The 27,097-nt window shown below is 36.0% G+C and overlaps 2 protein-coding genes across 2 annotated transcripts in view; one reads left to right on the top strand and one right to left on the bottom strand.

The window, feature by feature from the left end:
* The window catches only part of LOC141389852 (uncharacterized), a 420,257-nt gene that overhangs the window by 245,632 nt on the left and 147,528 nt on the right, over window positions 1-27,097 (top strand). The window contains exon 3 of the mRNA XM_073962024.1: window positions 16,977-17,146. The gene's annotated coding sequence lies outside the window, so the exon portion shown is untranslated. The remainder of the gene's footprint in view (window positions 1-16,976; window positions 17,147-27,097) is intronic.
* dmrt99B (doublesex-Mab related 99B) lies at window positions 3,476-26,371 on the bottom strand. The gene is made up of 4 exons (XM_073962020.1): window positions 26,225-26,371; window positions 19,236-19,337; window positions 17,853-18,237; window positions 3,476-4,680 (listed from the first exon to the last, which is right to left on the bottom strand). Exons 1-4 carry the CDS (start codon window positions 26,369-26,371, stop codon window positions 3,779-3,781), a joined length of 1,536 nt encoding a protein of 511 aa, XP_073818121.1. The 3' UTR covers window positions 3,476-3,778.

Raw genomic sequence — 27,097 nt, 5'->3', positions numbered from 1 at the left:
AAAAGGAGAGATGAGAAACGTCTTTTCCGCAGGAAAAAGAGAGAGATGGAAAAGCGGAAGTGTGAACAAATCGAGATGTACAGGAGACAGAATGTAGTGCGAAAATTCTACCAAAGAGTGAAACATCAAACTGATGGCTTTGGAACTGGCACATCCTCCTGTAGAGACCAGCAAGGTAATCTGGTAACAGATACAGATAGTGTGCTAAGGATATGGAAAGAGAATTTTTCCAAACTGTTGGTATTCAGTAGTAGCGAAGTCGACGAAGATACCACAGATCAAATCCCAGAAGATGGTATTGAATGTATACCACCCGGTAAAGACAGCAATAAACCGGCTGAAGAATAATAAGGCAGCAGGAGCTGATGGCCTACCAACCGAGCTGCTTACAACCGGAGGCGACACGCTGATAAGGTGTATACATCAGCTAGTTAGCTCCATTTGGCAGGAAGAACGCGTACCCGACGATTGGAACCTGAGCATCCTGTGTCCCGTCCATAAGAAATGAGATAAGACTTTATTCTCCAACTATAGGGGAATAAGTCTTCTCCCTATCGCCTACAAGATAGTGTCAAGGATATTGTGCGAACGACTAAAGGCCATGGTCAACGAAATAATTGGACCATACCAATGCGGCTTTATACCTGGCAAGTCCACCATTGACCAGATATTTACCCTGCGGCAAATCCTGGAGAAAACCCAAGAGATGCAAATCGACACCTTTTTGTCGATTATAAAACAGCCTTCGACAGCCCGCTACGTTCGAAGAATTTTTCTCTCAAACACGCCAAGCAGGTACAGGCACCTCCTTCTGTAGAGATCAGAAAAGTCATTTGGTAACTGGTACAGATAGTGTGCTCAGGATATGGAAAGAGCATTTTCAAGATGGTATTGAATGTATACCGCCCAGCCAAGATGAGGTAAAGACAGCAATAAACCGGCTGAAGAATAATAAGGCAGCAGAAGCTGTTCAAAACCGGAGGCGACATGCTGATAAGGTATATTCATCAGCTAGTTAGCACCATCTGGCAGGAAGAACGAGTACCCGACGATTGGAACCTGAGTATCCTGTGTCCCGTTCATAAGAAAGGAGATAAGACTTTGTGCTCGAACTATAGGGGCATAAGTCTTCTCACTATCGCCTACAAGATAGTGTCAGGGATACTGTGCGAACGACTAAAGCCTATGGTCAACGAGATAACTGGGCCAATGCGGTTTAGACCTGGCAAGTCCACCATTGACCAGATATTTACCCTGTGGCAAATCCTGGAGAAGACCCAAGAGATGCAGATCGACACCTACCACCTTTTTGTCGATTATAAAGCAGCCTTCGACAGCCCGCTACGTTCAAAGGTATTCCAAGCCATGTCTGAATTTGGTATCCCCGCAAAGCTCGTTCGGCTTTGTAAAATGACTCTAACTGACACAAGATCTTCAGTAAAAACAGGAGAGAACCTCTCCGAAGAGTTTTGTACCAAAAGAGGTTTCAGGAGATCTTTTCTTTTCAACATCCTGCTAGAAAAGGTTATACGAGAGGCAAACGTCAAAAGAAGTGCCACAATCTACACCAAAAGCCACATGTTACTTGCTTATGCTGATGATATAGACAACATGGGACGATTAGTAAAAGAAGTAACCGATAGCTTTATGAAGGTCGAAGGAGAATCTTCTAAAGTGGGTCTGGCGGTAAACGCGAGAAGACCAAGTTGATGGTGTCGACGCGCAATGCGTCCATTGAGATCGGACCAACTGTTAAAGTTGGTTCCTATAATTTTGAGGTAGTAAAAGACTTCGTATACCTCGGCACCGCCGTAAACGCAACAAACGACATCAGTTGTGAAATAAATAAAGAGAAAAATTCTTCGAAAGATCTACGGACCGATCTGCGTTGACGGTGAATATCGACGTCGTGTGAACCACGAGCTGTATCTGCTATACAACGACATCAATATAGTTAAACGTATCGAGATGCAGCGATTGCGTTGGCTAGGTCATTTAATAAGAATGAGCGATGATGAACCCGCTAAAAAGGCATATAAAATCGGGCCACATGGCGGTGCACGCAGAATTGGCAGGCCAAAGAATAGATGGCGCAAACAAGTGGATGAAGAGGTGGCATAGATCGGTATTCCAGAAAGCAAAGCACTAAACAGAGAGAATTGGAGATGTTTTCTTAGTTCGGTCTATGGAACAAATATTCTGTAATGGGCCAGCTAAGTAAGTAAATCTCAAATTGCAAGCTTCTTCTTTGTCATATACTCTTACCTTATTAAAAATTTCGAGACGAGCGGACTATTATTGCGACAGATCAGCTACAAAATCGGATAAAAATTATGTTTTTGTTCCATTTCACCCGCTAAATATTTCACGATCATCACCAATAAAAATAGTGATCTATTCTGGTCTGAAACCGACCTATATACAAATTTTCGTGCCGATCGGTCCATAATTGCAGCCTGGAGTTTGCTTACAATTTATAATGGACAGACAGAGGGACGGACGGACACACATCTCAAAATCGCTTTATTTCGTCGAGATATGGAAATTGGTATACCACATTGGGGGTCTCCGACGAATATTTCGCGGTGTTACATAAATTTTTACCAAAACAAACATATAATACCCTTTCCACATAGCGGTGTAGGGTATAACAATGAACACAACATCTGTCATAGTATTCGAGAAATAGTTATTTCTTTCTCCAGAAAAGTTTAAAAATGACGTTTTTTCTAAAATTTGAAACATTTTTGTCTTTGCGAGCACACTGGGTTGATAATCTCTGGCCGAGTGAAGATCCATTTTTCTTGAGAATTTTTTGTTGTAACTTATTACATATTTTTTCATATTTTACCTGAATATTAGAAAAAACGCCACGGCCCTATAACACGTTTAAAAACTTATGGTAATCTTTTTAACTCCTCATTATGAAATAAAAACAAATTTTATTTTAATATTCATTTTATTTAACACAGTATTTATTTTATATATAATAATATTTTACAAATAATAATATTTTGTTCCTTACTTCTTAGTATTTTTTATCTACTACTTAGGTAAGGCTTAACAATAACTATGATTAAATATCGCAATATGTAGGTTCTCTTCTTTGAATACGTATCTAATGGGAGGGAGAGGGCGGGCACAGAAAAATATCTTTACATTTCTTTAGTGGATTAAAGGGGAAGGGTCATTACTAAGGCTGTCTAAAGTATAATACAAATCCTTGATGATAATGATGATATTGGTGAAGTATCAATGATGATTATGATGAGTGTCAAACGATTATACACAGGATACACTTGGTAATGTGGTTACACGTTCATACGTATGTTTGAAGTTATACTTGGTTGAGTTTTGTTTGGTTTTGGTTTTCATTTCGTTACTCAAGTAAAAATCTTATAAAGCAACAAATTTGTATACAATTTTACTCTAACGGGGTTAACATTATAAAATCTAAAGCAAAATAACAGGGAACGATGTGGGGTTTGGTGGCCAGCTATATTTCGATCACGAAGTCCCTGTTTTTAAATAAAATTTGAAAAAGTAAATGTTCCAACATTAACCAAATCTGGAGATGAATACACATTTGAGGGGGTATTCTCTTGTAAGCCGCGATTACAATTTTCAATAAATTTACATATGATTTTTTGTGTGTGGATATTTAACATTTAGAATTTAGTTTACTTTGCTGATAAGGGTCTTGAGTTCTACGCCAGCGTTACTCAAATGGTCTAAACACAAGGCCGTTGTTTTCACCACCACCGGCCAAATCGATTTCTCAATCTTGTGAATCCCCTGCATTACTGTTGCGATCCACCGAGGTACCACCATTCGATTCAGATTGTTCACAGTCGGCGGGATTGATGACTCCAGGCAGATAACCAGTACCGGCATAGGGTGCCGCCAGGAAACGTTTAGCATGGGCCTGCATAAAGGGAGGATATCGGTGAGTGGGTGAACCAAATACAGCGGCTGGTGGTACCAAAGGTGAAAATGCCGACTTGAGGGGGAATGGTGGTGATGGTGGTACATTGGGTGGTGAATGAGCCGAGCTGGGCAATAGGTGATTTAAATCTTCTCCAGAAATCATGGCTTCCATGGTTTGTAAAACATCACCACGATAACGTTGCAGCAGCTGTTCCACATCACTGCGTCGTCGATTGGGAAAGACACGCATTAGTACATCGACCGGGGAGCGTTGATGAGGTTGTTGGCCTGCTTGACCCGCTGCTGCGGCACCTGGATGATGACCCATCATTGGTGATTGCTGTTGTTGCTGCTGCGCTGCCGCCTGATGATGATGATGTGGTGAATGTTGGGCCACAGCATGTGAATGGGCACTGGCTGCCGCAGCGGCTAAAAATTGTGTATGATGATAGGGCATAAATCCCTGAGGATTACCATTGCTGAAGCTGCGCAACATGTGCATACTATCTGTAGAGGGTGTATGTGGTGGTGATGTGGAATCTTCTTTTTTCAAACTAAGATTTTCCGGGGTAGCCTCATCGGGTGCCGAATCAACATCGAGATCTGATTCAGGTGAACTGGGTGGGCCGGTACGGGCTGGCGACAAGTTGCCGTTATTGTGATAATTTGCTGTTTTTCCCCGAGGACTGCTAGGTGAAGATTCGGAGCCGGTATCTTGATCGGTTTCATTTGAGAGGCGTGCACGTTTTGAACCTGAAAGGAAAAGAGGGGAAATTGTTTATAAGTATTGGGCGGTAATGGGTATGGTTTTTGGAAGAAGCTGGACTAAACTTTTATTCCTCAAAAACCTTCTAAAATTGTGAAGAAGTCAAAACTGTCCTTACATTAACTAAAAGGAACTAGACTGGCAAAACTGGTTCAGTCGTTATTTTCATGGAATCGTTCATTTGAACTAGTTCATTAGCGAATGAATTAAAAAAACTGGAAATCTGCCTTAACAAAATCATTTTCTCCTCCTTTCTAACTGACAATTTCAAAACTGTCCTTAAATAAACTAAAAATAATTAGTGTGGCTGAACTAGTTCAGTCGCTCCGTTCAAGGAATCGTAAAATTGAATTGAACATTCGTGAACTACACAACACTTGCAAATAATTGTGGGAACATTTTCGTGAAATTAGAAATATGTCCATCAGTCTTAACTTAAATATAAATAAATCTCCTTTCTAATGGCATTCCATAAAAATCACCTTGCCAACCACAAGTGATTGATTTTTAAACAAATACAAATAATATTTAGTTGTACTTGGTACACATTGGAGAGTTTTTGAAATGGTTTCTGATAATTATATTTTAAGAGAAGTCGATAAATTTTGAAAATACAATAACGAAATATTATTTAAACAAAAAACCAAACATCATACATCCTCCTCATGATGGTGTTTGTAAAGGAATGTCAAGATGTTATGAACATGAAGCGAATAAAGAAAGTAAACAAAAACAAAAAAACTCAATAAGCAGTTTCCCTTCACCTTGCAAATGTTTGCCTGCTTGATTGCCCGTCTGTCTATCCTCTCATGGGAATGAATCACAACTTAATTAAATTTCGAAAAAAAGTGCTTCACACAAATCAAAAACAGACAACAAAACAAAAAACTCAAACAAGCGAATCGACAAGACAAACCAAATAACAAATAAAACATTTAGAAACGAAGAAGATATCGAATGACTGGAATGTTTAAACGCCACCATCATGTTCATCACTACTACCAATGCTACTGCCACTGTTTTTTGATTTAGTTACCAAGTTACGCGAAAAAAACAAACTTGGATTCCATCAGGTAACCAATATCGCGACCTGTGCAGCCAAACAGGGACAACGCACACACAAAAAGACAAGATTAAATAAAATTTGATACTTTATTATGTTGTTTATTTTACTCTGTTTTTTGTTGTTGTTATTAAGTATTTCTGCAAAAAGAGATACTGCGTTGCAAATAAATGGTCGAATTTGATTAATATTTTTTGTTTGGCATTGTCATGGAATTTACGAAAGGAAATGTTTCCATAAAGTCTATAATATAGAAGCGCAATGTCGGTATTAGCAGCGTGTATTCCGAAACAATGTGTATTTTTAAACAATTTGGAGGGTAAAGGTAAAGGTATACGCTCAAATACAGATTCATTAAGTACTTTTGCATACCAAATCCTACGAAAGAGCCATAACATCTAGCAAAAGTTAGGGAATCACATGTATCGACTTTGCTTAAACGAGGATCTAAGTTTAATGTACGTCGAACATTTTTCTCGAGGAAGTTTTCTTCCAAAACAAACCCCTCTAAAGGACCGTGATCTTTCAATTTGTACGGCCTCTTTATTGAGAAGGTGTACGTTACGCACTGGCGGATGTACTTGCAAAGTACCAGACCGATATTACTTCCAGGACAGAAAATATGATGGATTGGGAAAGGCGTCACAACAACACATAAAGGAGGCGCTCTGTATTATAGCTTGCACGATATATCACTAATACCGTTGCGTATTTGCGTAATTCTTCAATATCAGTCGCTCTAAAACTCAACGAGATACAGCTTATTTTCTAGAAGTTTGTCATAAATCATCAAAAAAGGTTTTTGAATTTATGAAGCACTAAAACACATCAAAACATGATTGAACTTGCACAGAAATATCTGAATAGCTGTTTAGCTGTCAAATTTCAATTGACAACTTAAATTGCCTTTTCTCGAAACTGGATTTTTTGAGATGTGTCACCTATTGAGTAAATGAGCGATTATTCTAGTTGGTTTTAATACAATATTGGAAAGGAGAATATCTTTGGTCCAGAAAGTCCGTCTCCATAGTGAAACAACGGAATGAGGTTGATAGACTTCTGCAAAAACATGGTAGTTAGCAGTACCAGATTTAAGCATTTCGACATTCACAAGCAAATCTGGATGTGTCTAGGGCAAAAAAAAAAAAAAAAAAACAGGAAATAAAATTGATAACGTTGTGATAGATGGGAGACTTTCATTGAGTGTTGGGTGTAAAAGCAGAAAAATATTTGTTAGAAATATTTTTGGATATAAACAAATATATGTTAGGGACTGGGACTTATTTGTTTGGGCGCCAAAATATGTTTCTACCCTCCACCATAGTATGGAGGGTATAGTAAGTTTGTTTTTCCGTTTGTAACGCATTGAAAGTATATACATACATACATATATTCTTGATCAGCGTAAAATTCTGAGTCGATCTATGCATGTCCCTCCGTCCGTCCGTCTGTGGTAATAACTCTAGCATCCGCAAAAATGGAGATAGGACGCTGAAATTTTGAAAAGATGCGTCTTTTGTTTGCAGGCAGGTCAAGTTCGATGCTGGGCTATATCGGTCCACTTTTGGTACCGCCCGATTTCAGGTATTTCTACGTTTTTAGTCACATTTTCAAACCTACCTAAAATTTTTAACCGAACTAGCTGTAATTGGGGCCACCGTGGTGCAACGGTTAGCACGTCCGCCTTGCACTCAGAAGGTTTGCGGTTCGAATCCCAGGCCAAGCAACATCCAAATTATCAACGGTGGCAAAATTCCCCCTCAGTAATGCTGGCGACATTTCCTGAGTATTTAAGCCATGAAAACAATAAAATGTAGGTCCCATATCATTGAGCCAATATGAATCGGCGTGCACTCATTATTATGAGAGAAGTCTCCCTTGTCCCATCTGGGATGTTTGTGGAACAATTATTATTATTAATAGCCGTAATTTGACATTTAAGGTTCTCAGCGGTCATGAAACTTCTCCTCAAAAAGTCGTCAACATAGGTCCATGTTTTGGTACAGCCCCCATATAACGGTACCTACCGATTTTGGTACTTTGAGAATTTTAGCTACAACTTTTAACCTAACTAGCTGTAATTTGACATTTGAGGTTATCAATCAATGGTCATAAAACTTCTCCACCAAAAGTCATCAACATAGGTCCATGTTTTGGTATAGCCCCCATATAACGGTATCCCCGATTTTTGGTATTTTGAGAATTTTAGCTACAAGTTTTAACCAAATTACCTGTAATTTGACATTTGAGGTTCTAAATGGCCATGAAATTTCTCTACCAAAAATCGTCACATAGGTCCATGTTTTGCTATAGCCCCCATATAGCGGTACCTCCCGATTTTCGATATTTTGAGAATTTTAGCTAAAATTTTTAACCTAACTAGCTGTAATTTGACAGTGGTAACAAAACATCCCCTCCAACAATTATCAACATACGTCCACACTTTGATTTAACCCCATATAAGGTTGCCAGCCGAGTGAAGACATTTCTATATGTATTTTTACCTTATTTAGGTATCAGTGGTCACAGAATATCTCCGCCTCAAATTGTGGACAGGATAGAAAATAATTATTCCGTTTTAGTTCAGAATGTTTTATGGTGGAGGGTATAAAAAGTTCGGCCCGGCCGAACTTAACACTTTTTTACTTGTTTATGTTAGAACAAATTGTTTTGGATGGAGAGATGATTTTTGTCAAGGAGTGTAACAACAGGGCTCTTGCTTATTTTATAATAAAGAACTATGGGTATTGCTATAGAAGACGCTGAAGCGACGACGGGAGGGTGAACATTTTGGATTTGCTTTGTGGTGTGTATAAGGTATGCGGCCAAACGCTTGTGTTTCGTTCTTTGTTGTTGTTCCGATTATTCTTCCACAATCAGGTAGTTTTTTGCTGTAACTCACAGTTAACCAACCTAGCAAGCGAAGAGGAAAAGGACAAAATGTTATGAATTCTTTTTGTTCTTTTTGCGAGGAAGGCGGAGAGCAGTTTTCTCAAGACAATCGGTGAGTAAAGACGGTAATGTGAGGGAATAAACCAGTGTTTTGTGGTTTCTTAAAGAAATTGTGCTTCTTAGTAAATTAAATGCCCAATACATTTTATAATTGGAAATTGTATAATTGTATCAAAAATGTGAATGGAAATATTTGATTGGATAAGGAAGAAATCGCATTTAATATTGGTATTAACATTAATACATTTTTCCTATACATACATATATTTGAAATATGGATGTACCTATTTTGTAGATTATATCGACGCCTCCAAACAATAGTATGCTAAGTCGACTTAGCATGTTTTCAAGTTCTTTACATTTTTATATTTAACGTCCTTTAACTTAAATTCTGTCAAATTTTGGTAATGATCGGACAATCCGAACAGAAGTTATAAACAAATATTTACTTAGCATAGTACTGAAGGTCAAAGAAATTTCCAAACTTTTAGAGCTTGTCCTGCAAAACTCGCTTTTCAGAATTAGCAAACTATTATTTGGAGGTGTCGAACGTCCTTTAACTTAAATTCTGTCTAATTTTGGTAATGATCGGTCAATCCGAACAGAAGTTATAAACAAATATTGACTTAGCATAGTACTGAAGTTCAAAAAAATTTCCAAACTTTGAGAACTTCTCCTGCAAAACTCACTTTTTAGACTTAGCATACTATTATTTGGAGGTGTCGATATAATCATTTCATTCCAGATACCGGTTTCCCGTTGATGATTTAAATTTTGAGAAGAATGTGTTTTATTTAACAACTAACGAGAAGTGTTCAACAAACCCAGCAAAAATTCAGATCCGTTAGTCACTACATTACAAAGTAATGTATACAATAATAGCTATTTATATTACTCCTTACTTTTTGTTAACAACACATGGTGCACATCGTCACCAAAAATGCCGGAAGACGTAACCGACATGAAAATCGAAATTCGTTTTTTGGTGGAATCAGATACATAAAGCTAAAATACATGCTCTGGCAAAATTTCAAGCATCTACATTTAAAAATCACGATCCTATACAAGAAATGCCAAAAGACGTAACAACATACTATAATTTTCATAAAACACAAAAGGCGTAACCCTCACTATTTTAAAATGAAACATCACTAGTGTTCAATGTATTCTCTGATTTTTCCAGAAGTTATTATGCCACAAGTAGGGTTTATTGGGCTGAGCGGATCCGCTTATCCGGTTATTTGACCCGAAAGTCCAGATTCAAAAACTGGGTTAGACCCGGTTCTACTAAACCGATTACTACAAAAAAGCTTATGGAAATACCGATCAAATGGTGGGTTACTTTAACAGTTTTGGCTCTTAATCGGCTTATTTCTCCATATGTTTAATTTGACTCTAAGGTGACGATATCTCAAAAATGGTGGCTACTTTCAAAAATCACAAACACCATTATTGTAGTTAATTTTTAAATCAACAACTTTTAGTTTAGATGGCTTTCAATATGTCGTACAGAAAAAAATTCATAATTGAAACAATTGAAGAGTATGACAGAAGACCTGTGCCCTGATTTAAATAAACATCTAAAACGGCATATATGGAAAACAATATGTTAAACGGCCAAAAGGAAGTGGTTATTGGTAGGCAATGTAAGACAAATGAAGCCCGGATGTACATCATCATTTTGTAAAGGCAGGTCGCTTCGAAATTGCAAATTTTTCCAAGAGAAAGAACAAACGGAAATACTCAAAATTTCTGACTGCAAAACGTACGTAACGAGAATATTGAGACGTTGATACGAAAACGTGTATATGGTCAAAATCCACGTCTTTCCAATACAAAGAAATTTTCTGTATTGGTTTACTTAGACAAAAAGACAGGAGTTCCTGCAGTCAATAAACTGCGAGAATTGGCTTATGATCCTAGTGGTATAATCTGTTTTAAAACTGATATCAAAAACGACTACCAGATTCTACCATAGAGAAATTCCGCAAATTTTGAAGCAGTGCATCCTCCATCCTACTTTTATGACAAAATTCCTTATGAGAATTAAAAGTTTCACTTAAATTATTACAGATCACTTAATTTATATTAACTACATTTTGTCGATAAATTGACATAAATACAACAATAAATATAATATTCTAGATCTGATGATTTAAATATAGTCTAATACAATTAAACTTATAAATAATTATAGTGATGTTCACCTAATTGTGGTCCATTGAAATGTTACCTTTAAGACTGGGAATTGAACCCAACACCGTCAGATTGCTAGTTTAAAGTTCGCTTAGCCGCGTAGGCCAATAAACTAATTATAATTTAATTATAATTTTTCATTTAAACTACTTTCTTCAAATGTATACTCAATAAATTGTGGGTTACGTTGTTTGGCATTTCAGAAAAATACAATACCAAAAGACGTAACCCACACAGCTTCTAACATTCTGGAAAAAAAAATAATTTTTTTCCAAAAATATATTTCTTCTCTGTCTTAAAACACGATACTAAAAATTTTCGATAATTTTTAACACCGTTTTCATTTTATAACGTTTTTTGCTTCTCCTGTAAAGTTTTATTTTTGTGGGTTACGTCTTCCGGCATTTATGGTGACGACTTGTAAGTGTTGAAACAACGCTTAATGTTCGTACTCGTGGCATAATGTGAAGTGTGTTCGGCCACAAAGCAGAAGTTCGTGTGTTCAAAGATCGAAATAAAATAAAAATATGAAGTGTGATGAAATTGAAAACAAATTTCATCTCAACTATTCTAAAATATAATTTTTTATCTTATAGGTTATTTTTCAACTTCCAGTGGTCATAGAATAACTAGTTATTCTAGTGGTCACACAATAACTAGTAATTCAGTTCGACATGCCCTTGTTAAAATAATGGGTTAGAAGGGGGTTCTGTAAGTAGTTACGACTACAAAAAAGTACTATAAAAACCCATTATTTAATAAGGATTTTTTGCTGGGATGTTTCTATATCATGGGAGCCACCGTGGTGCAATGGTTAGCACGTCCGCCTTGCACTCAGAAGGTCTGCGGTTCATATCCCAGGCCAAGCAACATCAAATTTTCAACGGTGGCAAAATTCCCCCTCAGTAATGCCGGCGACATTTCCTGAGTATTTAAGCCATGAAAAACTTCTCTACAAGTGGTGTCGTAAGACACGCCGTTCGGATTCGGCAATAAAAAGTAGGTCCCATATCATTGAGCCAATATGAATCGGCGTGCACTCATTGATATGAGAGAAGTCTCCCTTGTCCCTTCAGGGATGTTGTGGGAACATATGTATGTATGTTTCTATATCAACCTGTTTCCCTATGTCGAACGAAAATGAAAACGAAAGAAAAGAAAAGCAACTAAACTCGTGTATGATTTTTAAATTTTGTATTATTTTGCAGTCCAACAATACAAAACCAACAATTTTGTAGTTGTTTTAAAGCAAACACAAAGTCAATATTGCCATGAAAACCAAATTTTAGGTGTTTTTCTTTCGCAATCATTTTCTTTCGATATTTTAACATTATTAGATTTTATTTGTTTTTCTTTCTAAAAGTGTGACATTATTTCTTGTATTTGGAATTTTTATAGGTCTGTTGTTGCTTTTGTGTTTGATGTTTCTAATTATAGAAGGGATATTGTGCAAACGACTAAAGCATATGGTCAATGAAATAAGTGGGCCATATCAATGCGGCTTTACCCTGCGGCACTTACCATTTTTGTCGACTATTGAGGGGATGAGCCAGCCCCTTACGTTCGAAGGTATTCCAAGTCATGTCTGAATTTGGTATTCGGCTTTATAGCATGACTCTAATACCAGGCCTCCAGTTAAAATAGGAAAGAACCTCTCCAAACATGTCAGTACCAAAGAGGTTTTAGACAAGGAGAAATCCTGTCGTGTGATATTTTCAACATTCCAGTAGGATGTTATGATGAAAGGTTATACGAGATGCAGATGTTAAAAGAAATGTTACAATTTAAGCCGATAGCCACATATTACTTGTTTATGCTGATGATATAGACATCATGGCATGATCGGTAAGGGAAGTAACTGATGCCTTTAAGAAATTTGAAGTAGAACCTCTTTACCTCTGGCGGTAAACGGCGACAAGACCAAGTTAAAACTTCGTCTGTCTGGTAGCACTACAAAAACAATAATTTGTGAAATAAGAAGGAGCATAAGAAAAAAGCCACACCTCGTCTAACATGAATAACACTCTACAAATCACTGATACTACCCGTGTTAACGTATGGTTCCGAATCGTGGGTATTTGCGCAAGCAGTAAGGCAGTGATGGGTGTATTTGAGAGAAAAATTCTTCGAAAGATCTGCGGCCACTATGCATTGATGGTGAATGTAGACGTCGTATGAAACACAAGCTGTTTCTGCTATACAAAGGCATCAGTATAGATAACGTACAAACTTATAATTTTTTCGTGTCGTATTCAAAATATATGGAGGGCACCAGGGAAATAAAATACCTGGGGGTGACCAAAATCTAGCCTAGAGGACGGCAGCTGGTCCTCTAGTACCATAGGCAAGCAGATGTTGAATCAACAGGAATGGTTGTCTTTGGATAACAAACAGCGCGGTAGAGTCTACTAAAACGGTGTTTGTACAGCGAAAGCGGATATCGGTCTTGCAGCAAGCGGTTCGCTATAGAAATGTGATTTACTTTAGGCGGGATGGAGTCTATGATCTGGCAGCCCCAGGACCATTCTAGGATACTGTAGGGTAATCGCCTACATATCTGAAGATCAAATGATTACTGAAACTTCGAAAAGAGTAAGAGAAAATGAACCCCCTTCAACGTTGACGAATATTGGAACTCGGAAAAGGATTAGGATTGGACAATGGAACGTAAGGACTCTTAGTGAAACATCAAGAGTGGCACAACTAGAATCACAATTTGCTAAATATAAACTGGGCATTCTGGCAATAAGTGAAATGCGATGGTGTCGCACAGGGGAAGAAACATCCAGTAATGGAAACACTATTATATTCAGCGGAAAGGAAAAGCACAGGGAAAGTGGTGTCGGATTTATAATAGCCAAATCTTTGAGAAAAACTTTGAAATCATGGTTGCCGATTTCCGACCGAATCATAACAGCACGTTTTCAGACAAATATTAGGAAACATATCACGATTGTGCAATGTTACGCTCCAACTGAGGATTCGGAGGATGAAATAAAAGACGAATTCTACAGCCAACTTACTGCTACTCTTAAAAATATACCCTCTCGTGATATCCTTCTGCTTACTGGAGACTTTAATGCGACGATTGGAAGCGAAAACAATGGATTGTCACATATAATGGGTAGGAATGCACTTGGAAGAAAGAATAAAAATGGAGAGAGACTGATAGAAATCTGCCAAACGTTTGACTTAGTTATTGGAGGATCAATATTTCCACATAAGGCAATACACAAATACACATGGTCACATCCCAATGGCCATTCCCGAAATCAAATAGACCACATCTGCATTCGCCGAAAGTGGAGGAGCTCACTGCTAGACGTGCGCACGAAGAGAGGTGCAGATATACACAGCGATCACGAGCTAGTAATCGCCGAGATACAAATAAAACTAAAAAGTATTAAAAGGAAAAGTAACAGCCGCCAGGCAAAACATCTGGATGTCATTAAACTGCGAGATCAGTCAAAAAAAGAAGAAGTTGGCGAACTACTACGGGAATGCATTCCAACGACAGAAACACCTTGGGAAAGAACAAGTTCCCAAATTAAGAATATAGCTGTCCAAGCAATCGGATACAAACAGAAAACAGATAGGAAGCGATGGATTTCAGACAACACCTGGAACCTCATACAGGAAAGAAATACCTTAAAGCTGCAAAAACTTGAAAATTCAAATCTCAAGGAGAGATACGAGGACACGGCGAAAGCAGTGAAGAAATCAGCTAGAGCAGACAAACGAAAATACTTCGAGAATATGGCAAAAGACGCAGAAGTAGCCGCAGCAACACACAACGTAAGAGAACTGCATAATCTTATAAACCGCATTTCCAACAAAAATCCGAAACGGAACACCGTTATTAAAGACTTAAATGGCCAGCTACTTACAAACACTGAAGACCAAACCCGCAGATGGAAGGAGCATTTCGAAACAATAAGTAATATCAATGAACACACTAATATTCCAAATCCGACTGTGCTTTCAAATATTATTCCCAGATGCAGTTGCCCAACATCAGAAAACCCTCCCACTGTTGACGAAATCGCCTCGGCAATACTGAAGCTAAAACGTAACAAGGCACCAGGAGAAGACGGTATACCTCCTGAGATTCTTCAAGCAAATCCTGCAGTCTCTGCAGAAATTCTCTACCCATATATTCATCACGCCTGGTGTAATGAAGAGATACCAAATTCGTGGACAAAAGGCGCGGTAATTAAATTACCGAAAAAAAACGATCCAACCATTTGTGACAATTGGAGAGGGATAACTCTCCTTAATACTATCTACAAAACTATTGCAATTTTAATAAATAAAAGGTTGGAATGTGTGGAGGAAACTTTAAGAGAAGAACAGGCAGGGTTTCGACCACATCGCAGCTGCGTCGACCAGATCAACACACTACGAATCATAATTGACCAGTCAATTGAATGGCGAGCTCCATTATACCTGGTGTTTATCGACTTCCAAAAGGCATTTGATTCTATTAAACGAAACGCCATATGGGAGTGCCTGCGCATTAGAGGTGTACCACTAAAAATAATAAATATAATCAAACGAATGTACGACGGATCCACGCTACATGTTATACACAATGGGATGCAAAGCGAAACGTTTACAACAAACGCTGGAGTGAAACAAGGATGTCCTCTATCACCCCTCCTTTTTGCTGTTGTTTTGGATGAAATCATGACAAAAGTATGCCAGAAGAAAAGAGGAATAGTATGGAAGCTACATGATCATCTAGAGGACCTTGACTTCGCGGACGATATCTGCCTAATATCACACAAATTCAGCGACATGCAAACAAAAATAAATGACTTGGTGGATATAGCAGAGTCAATGGGCCTAGAAATAAATATACAAAAAACAAATGCGATGTGCATAAACAACACTTCATCGAACAAAATAAAAATAAAAGGCCAGGAAATAACATATGTGCAATCTTTCTGTTACCTTGGATCCATCATATCAAATGATGGCGATATTGGGAAGGATGTATTAAACAGACTGAATAAAGCCCGTTCAGCATTTGGAAGGCTATATAGTACCTGGCGGTCAACCCAACTATCACTGACAACTAAATTAAGAATATTTAATGCATGTGTGAAATCTACCCTATTGTATGGCAGTGAAACCTGGATGACGACGAAACAAACGGCTCAATTATTACAATCATTCATCAACAAATGCCTACGAATAATATGCCGCATATTTTGGCCCAACACAATTAGAAATACAGAGCTATGGTCCTTGACAAATGAAGAGCCTATTTTGCGGCAATTATTAAGAAAGAAATGGAGTTGGATAGGCCACACTCTGCGCAAGCCTCAACACAGCATCCCAAGGATAGCCCTAGAATGGAACCCACAGGGCAGCCGACGTCCAGGCCGTCCAAGCAATACATGGCGAAGAACAACGATGAAGGAACTTGAAAAACAAAATAAATCATTCCATGACTTAAAATCATTGTGCCACAATAAACCTCTATATAAAACTCTTGTAGAAGCCCTATGTTCCCAAGTGGAATAATAAAGGAAATAAAAAAAAAAAAAATTCAAAATACAAAAAAGTAACAAAAAAATCTATTTGTTATAGATTACACTGTAAAGTAAATAACAATACTCGCACAACTAAATTTCTTCAAATTCATATATTATTTTAGATTTATTAAAAATATTTGAAATATTCAATATAATTATTTCAAAAAGGACTAACAACTTCAAATTGCTATTGCAAAAATAAAATTTTTAATATTTTTTAAGAGTTGCGAATGGCACTTGGTAACACTTGCTGCTCCCATTAAAAACACTTGAACCTAAATTGCCACATACTTTACGCAAGCTTTAATTTGTGTTTAACCATGTTAAGTGTTAAACCTTTTGACAGCATACATATATAAGGTCCCTTTAAGTCCCTGTATTTTTTTGACACATAATAACACATTTCACCCAAAGGATTGTTGCAATCTCGTACCTTCAACAACTACCCTATACATAACAATTGTTACGTTAACTTTGCTAACGTTTTACAGCTTCGTTAATTTTCTTAAACAAATTGTTTTCTCTTTTTCAGCAACTAACGATTTCAAAGAACAAGGTGTCGGTTACAGAAAATAACGTACAATGTTGTCGTATTCAAAGATCGTAACAAATTACGGAAGCGTAAAAATGTACACCGTTTAATTTCCTTTGACGAACAACAAAGGCGGAAAAATCTTTTGTTATAGCAAATTGGAGGAAGCAGTAAGCACTGTGGGGCAGATAAAAATTACAAAAAAGTAAAAGATATTGCAATTTTTAAACAGAGCAATAGGGGAATTCTGTAACTATTTTGGAGTTACCAAATTGCTGAATTAAAGCTTTTACTTAAATAAGGACGCAAATTACAGAAAAATTTTCGAAATTATAAGCTACTGTAAAACTTAGTTTTGCGAACGCCACAAAAGTCAAATCCCTCCACTGTGACATGATGTACTTGAATTTGCCAAACTCTCGTGGTTAACACAAATTACAGTAAAATGTTGATGTTAACAACAACAACATGTTTATAGCCAGCAACACTTTCAACACAACAACAACAATGCAAGAGCCGACACAATATTTTTTTTTCTTTTTTTGTCGAATAACGCAAATTCGAAATATATTCATACGACGCCTTACTACATACTTGCAAACCCCAAGCACTTTGACAAAAAACGAACTGCAGAAAACCTAAAGAGGGAGAAAGGTAACAGCAACACACTTCTTAAGCTCGCTCGTTCAAGTGTTGCACATACACTTGAGAATTTCGTTCGAAGCTATTGTTATGATTGCCTGAACTCCACACTACTAAGCTGTTGGCGTAAAGTAAAGCAAAAACGAAACGAAAATGTTGCCATTAACAAATGAGCAACAAAAACCCCTCAAAAAACAAAAAAAAAAAAAACGATAATATGAAACATTAACTTACCAGGACTTTCAACTTCGGTACGATCTGGTGAGAAACCCATTGACAGTCTTTCAGCTCGTATACGCATTTCGGAATCTGAATCACCAGAATTGGTGCCGCCACCACCGCCACCAGAACTGCCGTTACTCTGAAATTGCATTCTACTGTGATGATGTGCGGCACTTGATGTTGAATCGAGACCATCACTTGGCGGTGATGGAATGCCGGTGTGAAACACCCCATTGCCGGTTGCATTCTGTGGACTTAGTTGTGATGCAGGTGTTGTTGTTGGCCCCGTACCATCACCAGCATTTTGTGATGGTACACGTGGTGGTACATTCGTATACAGTAGACCCAATTCACGTGCCTCATTCTCCTCTTGCGCCTGTTGACGCCGCAATGCAACCTGAAAATATGACGTTGAAAAATACTGGAATTGTTTAAAAAGAATTTCGGTCCAAAAATAAAGTTTTACGAAATAATAAAGGTAAATGAAATAAAGATAATTGAAATGAAGTAATCCAATGCGGGTACGGGTAGAACTGATAACAATGTCGACAAATAGTTTAAATGGGAGAACACATAAAAATGGAATTTTCAGTGGCAATGTTGAAATATTTTAAACATTATCCAAGAAGGGAGTCTTATCTTATATCAATGAGTTCATCCCGATTCATGTTAGCTCAATAATATGCGGCCTACTGTTTATCGCCGAGTCCGAAAGGCGTGAAATACTCAGGAAATGTCGCCAACATTACCGAGAGGGGTATTTTTCCACCATTGAAAATCTGATGTTGCATGCCTGGGAATCGAACCGCAGACCTTCTGAGTGCAAGGCGGGTGTGCATACCATTGCACCACGGTGGCGATAGAAAATAAACCAAATTTTTATTGATGTCAAAAAGTTGTGGATGTTTTCAGTAAACTTCAAGGCGTTTGTGGGTTAGGTGTCATAAACATCAGGTTTATCTATTCCAATGGCGTTCGGACCGAGAGATGTATGGAGAACAAAATGATAAATGACAAAGACCACTAAAAACGTTAGGAAGGATGGTGTATGAAGAAGTTGACCTAAATATTAGGACATTTTGGGGCCCACATCGCAGGAAGTGTTGGCACTTCAGTTGGTACCTCAAGGAATGAACAGACATAGTCCAAAATATAATACCATCGTAATGAATGAAGGCCGCGAGAACTTCCTTATAGTCTTAAACGATAGAGAGATACCTGATGGAGTGCACCGATATAGCTCATCTTCGAAGTTCAGCTATGTATGGACAAAATGTACGATGTGTTAAGTTTTGACCACTTCAAAGTCGACTTTAAATTGTCTGAAACATATAACTACCACAAACGAATAACAACTTTTTTGGTACCAGCAAAATGAAATATATATTTACTCACCTGAGCTGCCATGACACGTTGGCGTTCCGCAATTAATGTACATTTGGCACACAGACAATCACGCCATCTGCAATAACGTTTGTGACCCTTTAAAGCACTGACCTGAAAATATACAATAAAAAATATACAATTTAATAATAGATCATACTTTTTATACCTAAAATGTAAATATCTAATTTAAAAGATTATGAAAGAAGAAAGAGTTTATCCTTTGCCATATCAAAAAGATCATCCCCATACAAAGTTGTCATTAAATGTAGTAATTCGGGGTTTCGGTACACATATTCAATTGCTCCAATCCACAATTAACAAGTCGTCTTATAGCATCCAAATAATCAAGTTCCGAAAAACGAGTTCTATAGAACTTATAAATTTATTTAATTTATAAATAATTTGTTTTTTGAATTCCGTCAAATTTTCCAAATTGCATCAATATTTAATTGGGTGCGTCGTGCATCAAATACATTAAATGGGGCGAAAAAATATATGGGAGCTATATCGAAATCTGAACCTATTTTTGTCGAAATTGGTAATACTGATCAGGGGTCTAAGAAAATACCCCATACTAAATTTCACTACTAATTCTAATTCTTACTAATCAATTAAAACTGACCGAGTGTCATAACAATATCGGGGGAAAATATATATGGCGGATATATCCAAATCTGAACCGATGTGGGGCAATGTTGGAATTTTTCATTCCTATGCACTCATAAGTACTTGCACACCAATTCATCAACCTAGGTTAACTCCTTCTATTTTTGTCCAAATTTACAAGGAAACAACACTGTACTACACCATTATGTGGACGTGGTATCAAAATCTACATACATCGCAAGATTTTTACGAAGAGAGAAGACGAAAACTACAACCTTATTCAAATGAGTAAATTTAAGTATACCCTCAGTTAGTCCTTGTGAATTTAATAACAACAGCATATTTTTTTCTATTGGGAAAACCCATAATTCCGAGATAGTCTCAAAATTTCTCGAAACCTCAGAGTTACCAACTTAAATAAATTTTTTGGCGTAAAAATAACAAATTGTGATTTTATTCACGTAGTTTCTGTTAAAAGCAAATTCTCAGAGAAAAATAGGGTACTGCATTGTTACAGGAACCATATATTTTGTGTCATTATGTCTGGGGCAAACATATATTTTGTGTCAATATGTTTACAATACGCTATGTTGCTCTTAGAATATGTTTGCCTTCCGCACATAAGTTCAACATTTTTGCACTTACACAGAAAAAGAAATGATAACGATAACGATTTGTTTATCAAAAAATATTCAATTAAATTTTGATTGATTTTTTTGCCGATAAACGAATTGTCATATTTACAAACGTGTTTATCAACAATTCCCCAAATATGTTTAGTTTTTGTATATGATTTTTTTGTTCACTCAGTTATTTATTGATATTATAATAAATTTTATTTCATCGTTTCAAAAAGTTAGTTACATTTTAGTTAGTTACAGAATACAAATTTTCATAAAGTTGTTAATCGGAAAGTTTTTTTCTGAGTATTTACAGTTTAAAGCCATGTCTCAGAATGTTTTGATTTTTTTACTGCGGATAGTCCGTAAGCGATATTATATCCTTAAGCGACATTATAACTGTATTATTTTAATATCGGGAAAATTCTGCACAACAACAGAAAGTTTACATTTTTTGACATTTTATGTTTATAGAAGTTTTTACATTTGTCTATAACATAATACGTCTTCCCCAAGAATACTTTAAAAATAGTTGCAATGATAAAGAAGCAAAAGTAAATAAAACATCATACTGCGTCACATTTTCTCAAAGTGTTTCGTTAAGTTTCTAAAGACTCGAAAACTATTATTGACATCAGTGTTGTTTAGGGAAGATGGATTTTAATCGGCGACATCGAATCTGTTAACTAAATGTTAACTAACTAATGTTATTTTTTCTCAATTTTTTACCTTCTCTCTTTTACTCGCCAAAGTCTAGTGATTTTTTTACTTGTTCAATTTATCACTAACATCCTCTAAAGTACCGAAGTAGACAGCGAGAAGCCCAAGTACTGGTATACTTAACTCTCACAAGTTTAAATTTTGGTTTTGTGTTTTTACAGTGTTTATTTAACTTGCTTTGGTGTCCGTTTAGTTCAAATCTAGTAACTCATTTTCCACACCGTTGCAGTTGACCAATCGAACTAAAACTTTGTACATTTGTCAGATTTGGATGACAATACATGAATATGAAACCAAAACCAATATGGGTTCAATTTTTTCTAACCCCCATATAGAGGTACCAATCAATTTTAATTATTTTAAGAATTCTATTTTCATTTTTAGGCCGAAAATGTTGGACATACCAAAAATGTTGGACATAGGTCAAGGTTTTGGTATAGCCCTTATATAACGGTTACAAACGATTTCAGGCATTTTAAAGATTCTACCTACATTTTCGGCCTAAATTGGCTATAATTTTGTTATGAGGTGCTCAGTGGTCAACAAATTTAATTACTGAAAAATTAAAAATAAAAAATAATTAAAAAATTAAGTTACAGTGTTTTATTTATAAATGCACTTAAAACTAGAAAATAATGTTTCATGATGAAATCTCTCAAATAAAACGCTTGCATTTGAATTAAAAATTGTGACAATATCAAGCGGCAAGCGTATTTTTGAGAGATTTCATTATGAAACATTATTTTTTAGTTTTATGTGCATTTATAAATAAAACACTGCAATTTTAGAAATTATTGATTTAATCAAGCTGGAGGTCAATTTCATGTTTTCATTTTAGTTTTATTTATTCGAATAAAACCAAATAATCATAAACAATAAAAAAATTAAAAAAAAATATACTTTCTTCATTTTTTTTTTTAATTTGTTTAAGAAATACACTTTGGTCAGATTTAAAAAAAAAAATTGTGTAAAACTATAATTAACATGGAAAATGATAAGAGAAACACACATTTTTACCCGCGGGTAATTTTAATAAGGATTATGGCTATATCACACCAAATGCTTTTTCACATGTATGTTGTAGCTTTGGGTATACTTATATACAGACCAGCTGATGACATACATGTGAAAGAGCATATGATGTGATATAGCCATTGAACTGAAGAAACTTGTACAAAAGTATACTTTATATACAGTTAGTCAAGTTTTTTAGTTTGTGGCAATAAATCATGTTCGTTTGTTCGTTTATGGCAACAACGTAAATAAAAGCTATACGGTTTTTTATGCAAAGCTCTTTCTATTGGTCCTCAAAACAATATTCAGTCAAAATATACAACGATTATTTGCGATTTATAATAAATACAAACAAAAATAAGAATTACCTTATACTTTGAGGTGTCAATAAAAGTATTGCAACCGGAAAAGCAGTACTATAAAGTAATTATGCATTTTTATGACGGGCCAGGGGGTCTTCAGACAGATAAAAAGCGCATCAGGTCATATTAACAATTAACAATGACGAATCGGCCATATACAAGTATGCAAAAAATTCCTATTTAACTCAATATGTATTGTCGAAAAATGGACCAATGTTAAACAGTCTGGTTTTCCCTTTGAAAACATTAAAATACCTCTAGAAAGTATAGGGAAAAATTAGTCCCTCAGTGCAGTATTTTGAAACGACCTACAACAGATCACTACTAGCTCTCTCAATAGTATTAGAAGTCAGTCGAAATCGCTTATAACGTCGTCGTTTATAATGTCATATCGCTTATATCGACGAAATCCAAAAGTCCCGAATTTCTGCCCTTTATATTCCACACAAATAAATATCGCTTATAAGGTCATATCGGTTGTAACGTCGGATTTTTGTGAGATATTGGAATTTTTCGAAGAAGGAAATTTTCTCTCAATAATGAATGCACAACATGTTCGGAGATGGCGGTCTCAAGTCAATTAAGCTTGAATTTTTGGCTCCAACCCTTGGATCAAGGTGGAATAAAATCATTAAAATCGCATTGCCGGATCGGCAAATATCCACTATACTGGCAAGAATAGAAAAGGATCAAAGTATGAAATTAAATGTGTTGGATGCCGTGTTATTGTTAGATGAATCATTGAAAAATGTAATGTCTGTCATGTCATTGGTAATTGTTTTCATCATACATGATTGTTAATGGCCCTTTGAATGATTCTGAAGACATTTATCTTCATTCTAATTTCTCCCAACAGTAGAAGATATTGATTAATTAGTTGCCATCGATGACAAAGTTTTCACATCTGCCATATATAATGACGATGACATAATGTTGGCAAGTCTAACGAAGAAATTGATGATACTACAGAGACAGCATTTCAAATGCCGTCAGGGTCAGAGGCGTGTCTAGCTCTAGAAACTCTTCAAACAATATGCCTGTCTGCGTACTCGATAATTTGTAATAATTATTACTAATGTTTCTAAAATTGACAGTTGTTCAATGGAAAAGTTGCTGAAAAAAGTGTTTCAGCAACATTTAGTAAGTACGAAGACAAACCTATTTATTTACTCAGAAGATAAGCGATTTCGACTGTACTTCATTTTTACAAAATGGATAGATATTATATTCTACCAAATCCAAATCCATTAAACCCATACTCGAAAAACAGGAATACCGAATTTTTGAGTTCTATATTCATTACCATGCAAAATAGTATGCGAAATCAGGTTTACGGACATAACAATGCTTAGGGAGACATCCCTACTGACGCCGTTAGGAAATATTCAATAGTCATTAATCTGAAAGTCAGTAAAATCATCCAGTATGCTCAAACAAGTTCAACTACCACCATTCCAAAAGACAGATCATGACATATTAATAGTATTATTTTTATAAATTGCTCATGTAATACGAGTATAACAAAAACTAATATCAACGCCTTTTAAAATTTTTAGGTCAATTTTAAGAAAAAAAACTCGGATAATATCCCCCAACGAAAGATATACCAAAAATTTGGTAACCAGTACCCTTAAAGTGTAACATGCCGAGCCTTAATTTTGGGTTAACTAAAGCTCCAGTGAATGTCCAAAGTGAATAGAGAACTCATTCAGGAACACACCTTTGGTAATTTATTGTCTTGTTTTTGACCGTATTTATTATAAATCGCAAATAAAGTTTACGTATTTTGACGGAATATTATTTTGAGGACCAATAACAAGAGATTTGTACAAAAAACCGTATAGTTTTTAAATAATTTGTTGCCATAAACTAACAATTAATATGAAATTTTCTACATTTTTGGTTTTTGTAATACATTTGTTGACTAACTGTATGTTGTTTTGTATATGGTGCATTTAATCACATATGCACATCGTATGAATACTTCCAACACTTCGTACACATGACATACTTTCAGAAATGTCCATTGTTATTGAAATGCTCGCAAAGGTTCATTCCTAGTTTAAAAGCTGCTCTTGTATCACTTAATCTAATATTACGTCGTATTTATTTTGAACCTCAAACTCAGATATAGCTTTGAACACCCTGGATCGCCGCGTTGTAGTCGTCGAGTATGTAAGTGTCGCTATGTTTTACACGGACATTTCCAGAATTTGTTGTCCAGCGAAGATCTATGTTACAGTTCCCAGGCCTAATTCCCTACTTTATTCATTCGCACGATATTTTCTTATGTGCAATGACGAGTAGACACGAACATGTTCTCTTTTTGTTTACGACACACAAGATTCTGACGTTAATATCCCTGCAGACTGCAGTTCTAATGAAATATTAATCAGCAGATGTCAACTTCTTATTAGCTGAAATTGCAAGACTGTCTATCAGCCACGAGTGCCCTGTATTATTTCTGTTTGTTAATTACTAAATACGGAATATTTGTCCTTGGTCGGCGGTTAGAATTTTGAACATTTTGAGGATTAACCTGTTTCTACAAATGTCACATTCTTGACCTCGAAAGTTGCTTCATATATCCTCTGATGAGCCGATCAAAATAAACTACTTCTCAGAAAATACTGAAGGGACTAGGGAAACTTCTTGCATATAAATTTAAGTGATACGGATATTCCTTCCTATCTGAGAGTACCAACGGCTGGTCGAACACTAACTACCCAGAAAACCAAATGTCGGATGTTCGACATACCGGAACAATTTCGGAAGCAAAATCGTTCAGATTTCGTTTTGATTTCTATACGATTTTTCGTAGGGTAATTAGTTCAGATTTCGTTCCGATTTCGGAGAAAATGTCGGAAGTAAATTTCCCTTCGAATATGCTAGTGTTGTTCTTCCGATTTCGTTACGAATTCGGATCGATATGTCGGAAACAAACTTCCCTTTGTATGTATTGATTGTCATAACTCTTATATTTGACCATCGAACCAACACATTTAGTATTGAGTTAAAGCTCCGACGGTCTACTTTCATTATGAGAAGTTTACTTGAAATACTTCCAACAGAAGTGGAGATATCGGCCATGGAAATAAAATGCAAAAAATTTAAAAATTATGATAGCAGCGTGTCTTTATGTATTTCTAGTACATATATCACTACTTTTTTAACACAGTTGGGATCAATTTATCCTTCTCCCATATTATACACATACCTTTCCTCTTGCGGCATATAAGACATGTAAGCCGTACATAATTTCTCTAATTTTCTTCTATTGATCCTATAAATGTTACAGGCGATTTGATAGAAATGAAATGCATCTAAAATTCCTAAAATACGCAAAACTTGGAAATGTTCACAATTTTGCTGTTTACCTCTCATCAATCATTTTTTTTTACTACTTTTTTGATATCATATTCTTTCCGTTTGTTCTATTTAAGCTTTAATATGGTTATAAATATAGTGTTTGTTTTCTAGACCTTAGAAAAGCACGATGAGAATATTATCGATCTCAATAACAGAAGACAAGTCCTCGTATTATTACTATTTTGTATTAATAAATTGTGTCATTCCATTCCCATAAGAAAAAATTACATTTATTGTTGGGAGTTTTTCCGTAGGTCTTCAGCTAAAATAATTAGTAATATTTCCTTATACAAAATGCTATACTAACCACTCCATGATTACGGCAACGGGCACATTTCGGTGTACGCTGATAGCGTTCGGAGGCAGCACGCAGAAAAAATGCAGGTGGCAAAGCACCTAAGACCGGATGTTGAGACATGAGATTTTGCATATCAACGCCGCTGGGCAAACTCATAATTCCAAGGGGATATCACTTAACAAGGAATTTTATTTTTATAATTTTTTGTTAAAAGTTTAAAATAAATTACGAAATTTCTTTATTATTAATTGAGAGAAGCATTACTATTTTGTTTATTAACTGATTATATATTTTTTCACAATAAAACAATTGCTTCACTTTTATTTTTGTTATAATAATCCAAAATTGCTATTGTCACAAATTTTTATTGGTTTATAATTTTTAATTTTATTCCTCAAGTTATAATCCGCCACAGTAGTTAATGTTTTTTTTCTTCAGTTAGTTTTGTATTAATTTGTAACAATTTAAAAAAAATGTTGTTACAATTTATTTGATTTTCTTTGTTTTCTTTTTTAATACCGCAATTATTTTCGGTCGCCGTCGTAACGCACTGAGAACTCGTTTGCAACTGATTCAAATTTCTTAAATGTTGATGTTGGTTACAAACAAATCCCAAACACACCAAAAAAAAAACTAAAGACTACAACAACCAACCAACCATCATCAGCATCCTCAGGGCCCTACCAAAAACTCAGAGTAACAATTCTCATATACCAACAACAACATCGACAGCCACAAAATCATCAAAACACCACCGTCATCAACAGCAGCCATAAAATGGGGGTTGATTACGATTTGCTCTTCTGGCCTTGTCTTAGCTGCTGCCAACGTTGTTAACGACCGTCAATAATGCTGCAGTAGCAGCAGCAGAGTCAACAGCTC

The sequence above is a fragment of the Musca autumnalis genome, unplaced genomic scaffold, assembly GCF_047663935.1.
Source record: "Musca autumnalis isolate F117 unplaced genomic scaffold, ASM4766393v1 scaffold_1, whole genome shotgun sequence".
NCBI lineage: Eukaryota > Metazoa > Arthropoda > Insecta > Diptera > Muscidae > Musca > Musca autumnalis.
Note: the sequence above shows the minus strand (reverse complement) of the source record. Positions and strands in the feature narration are given on the sequence as shown.

Bases quoted from the DNA above. Each gene is read 5' to 3' on its own strand.
- dmrt99B (XM_073962020.1), bottom strand. From the start codon at position 26,371: ATGAGTTTGCCCAGCGGCGTTGATATGCAAAATCTCATGTCTCAACAT. The intron at 19,338-26,224 runs GTTAGTATAGCA...GTATATTTTCAG, and splicing joins GTTGCCGTAATCATGGAGTG to GTCAGTGCTTTAAAGGGTCA. The intron at 18,238-19,235 runs GTGAGTAAATAT...TCATATTTTCAG, and splicing joins AACGTGTCATGGCAGCTCAG to GTTGCATTGCGGCGTCAACA.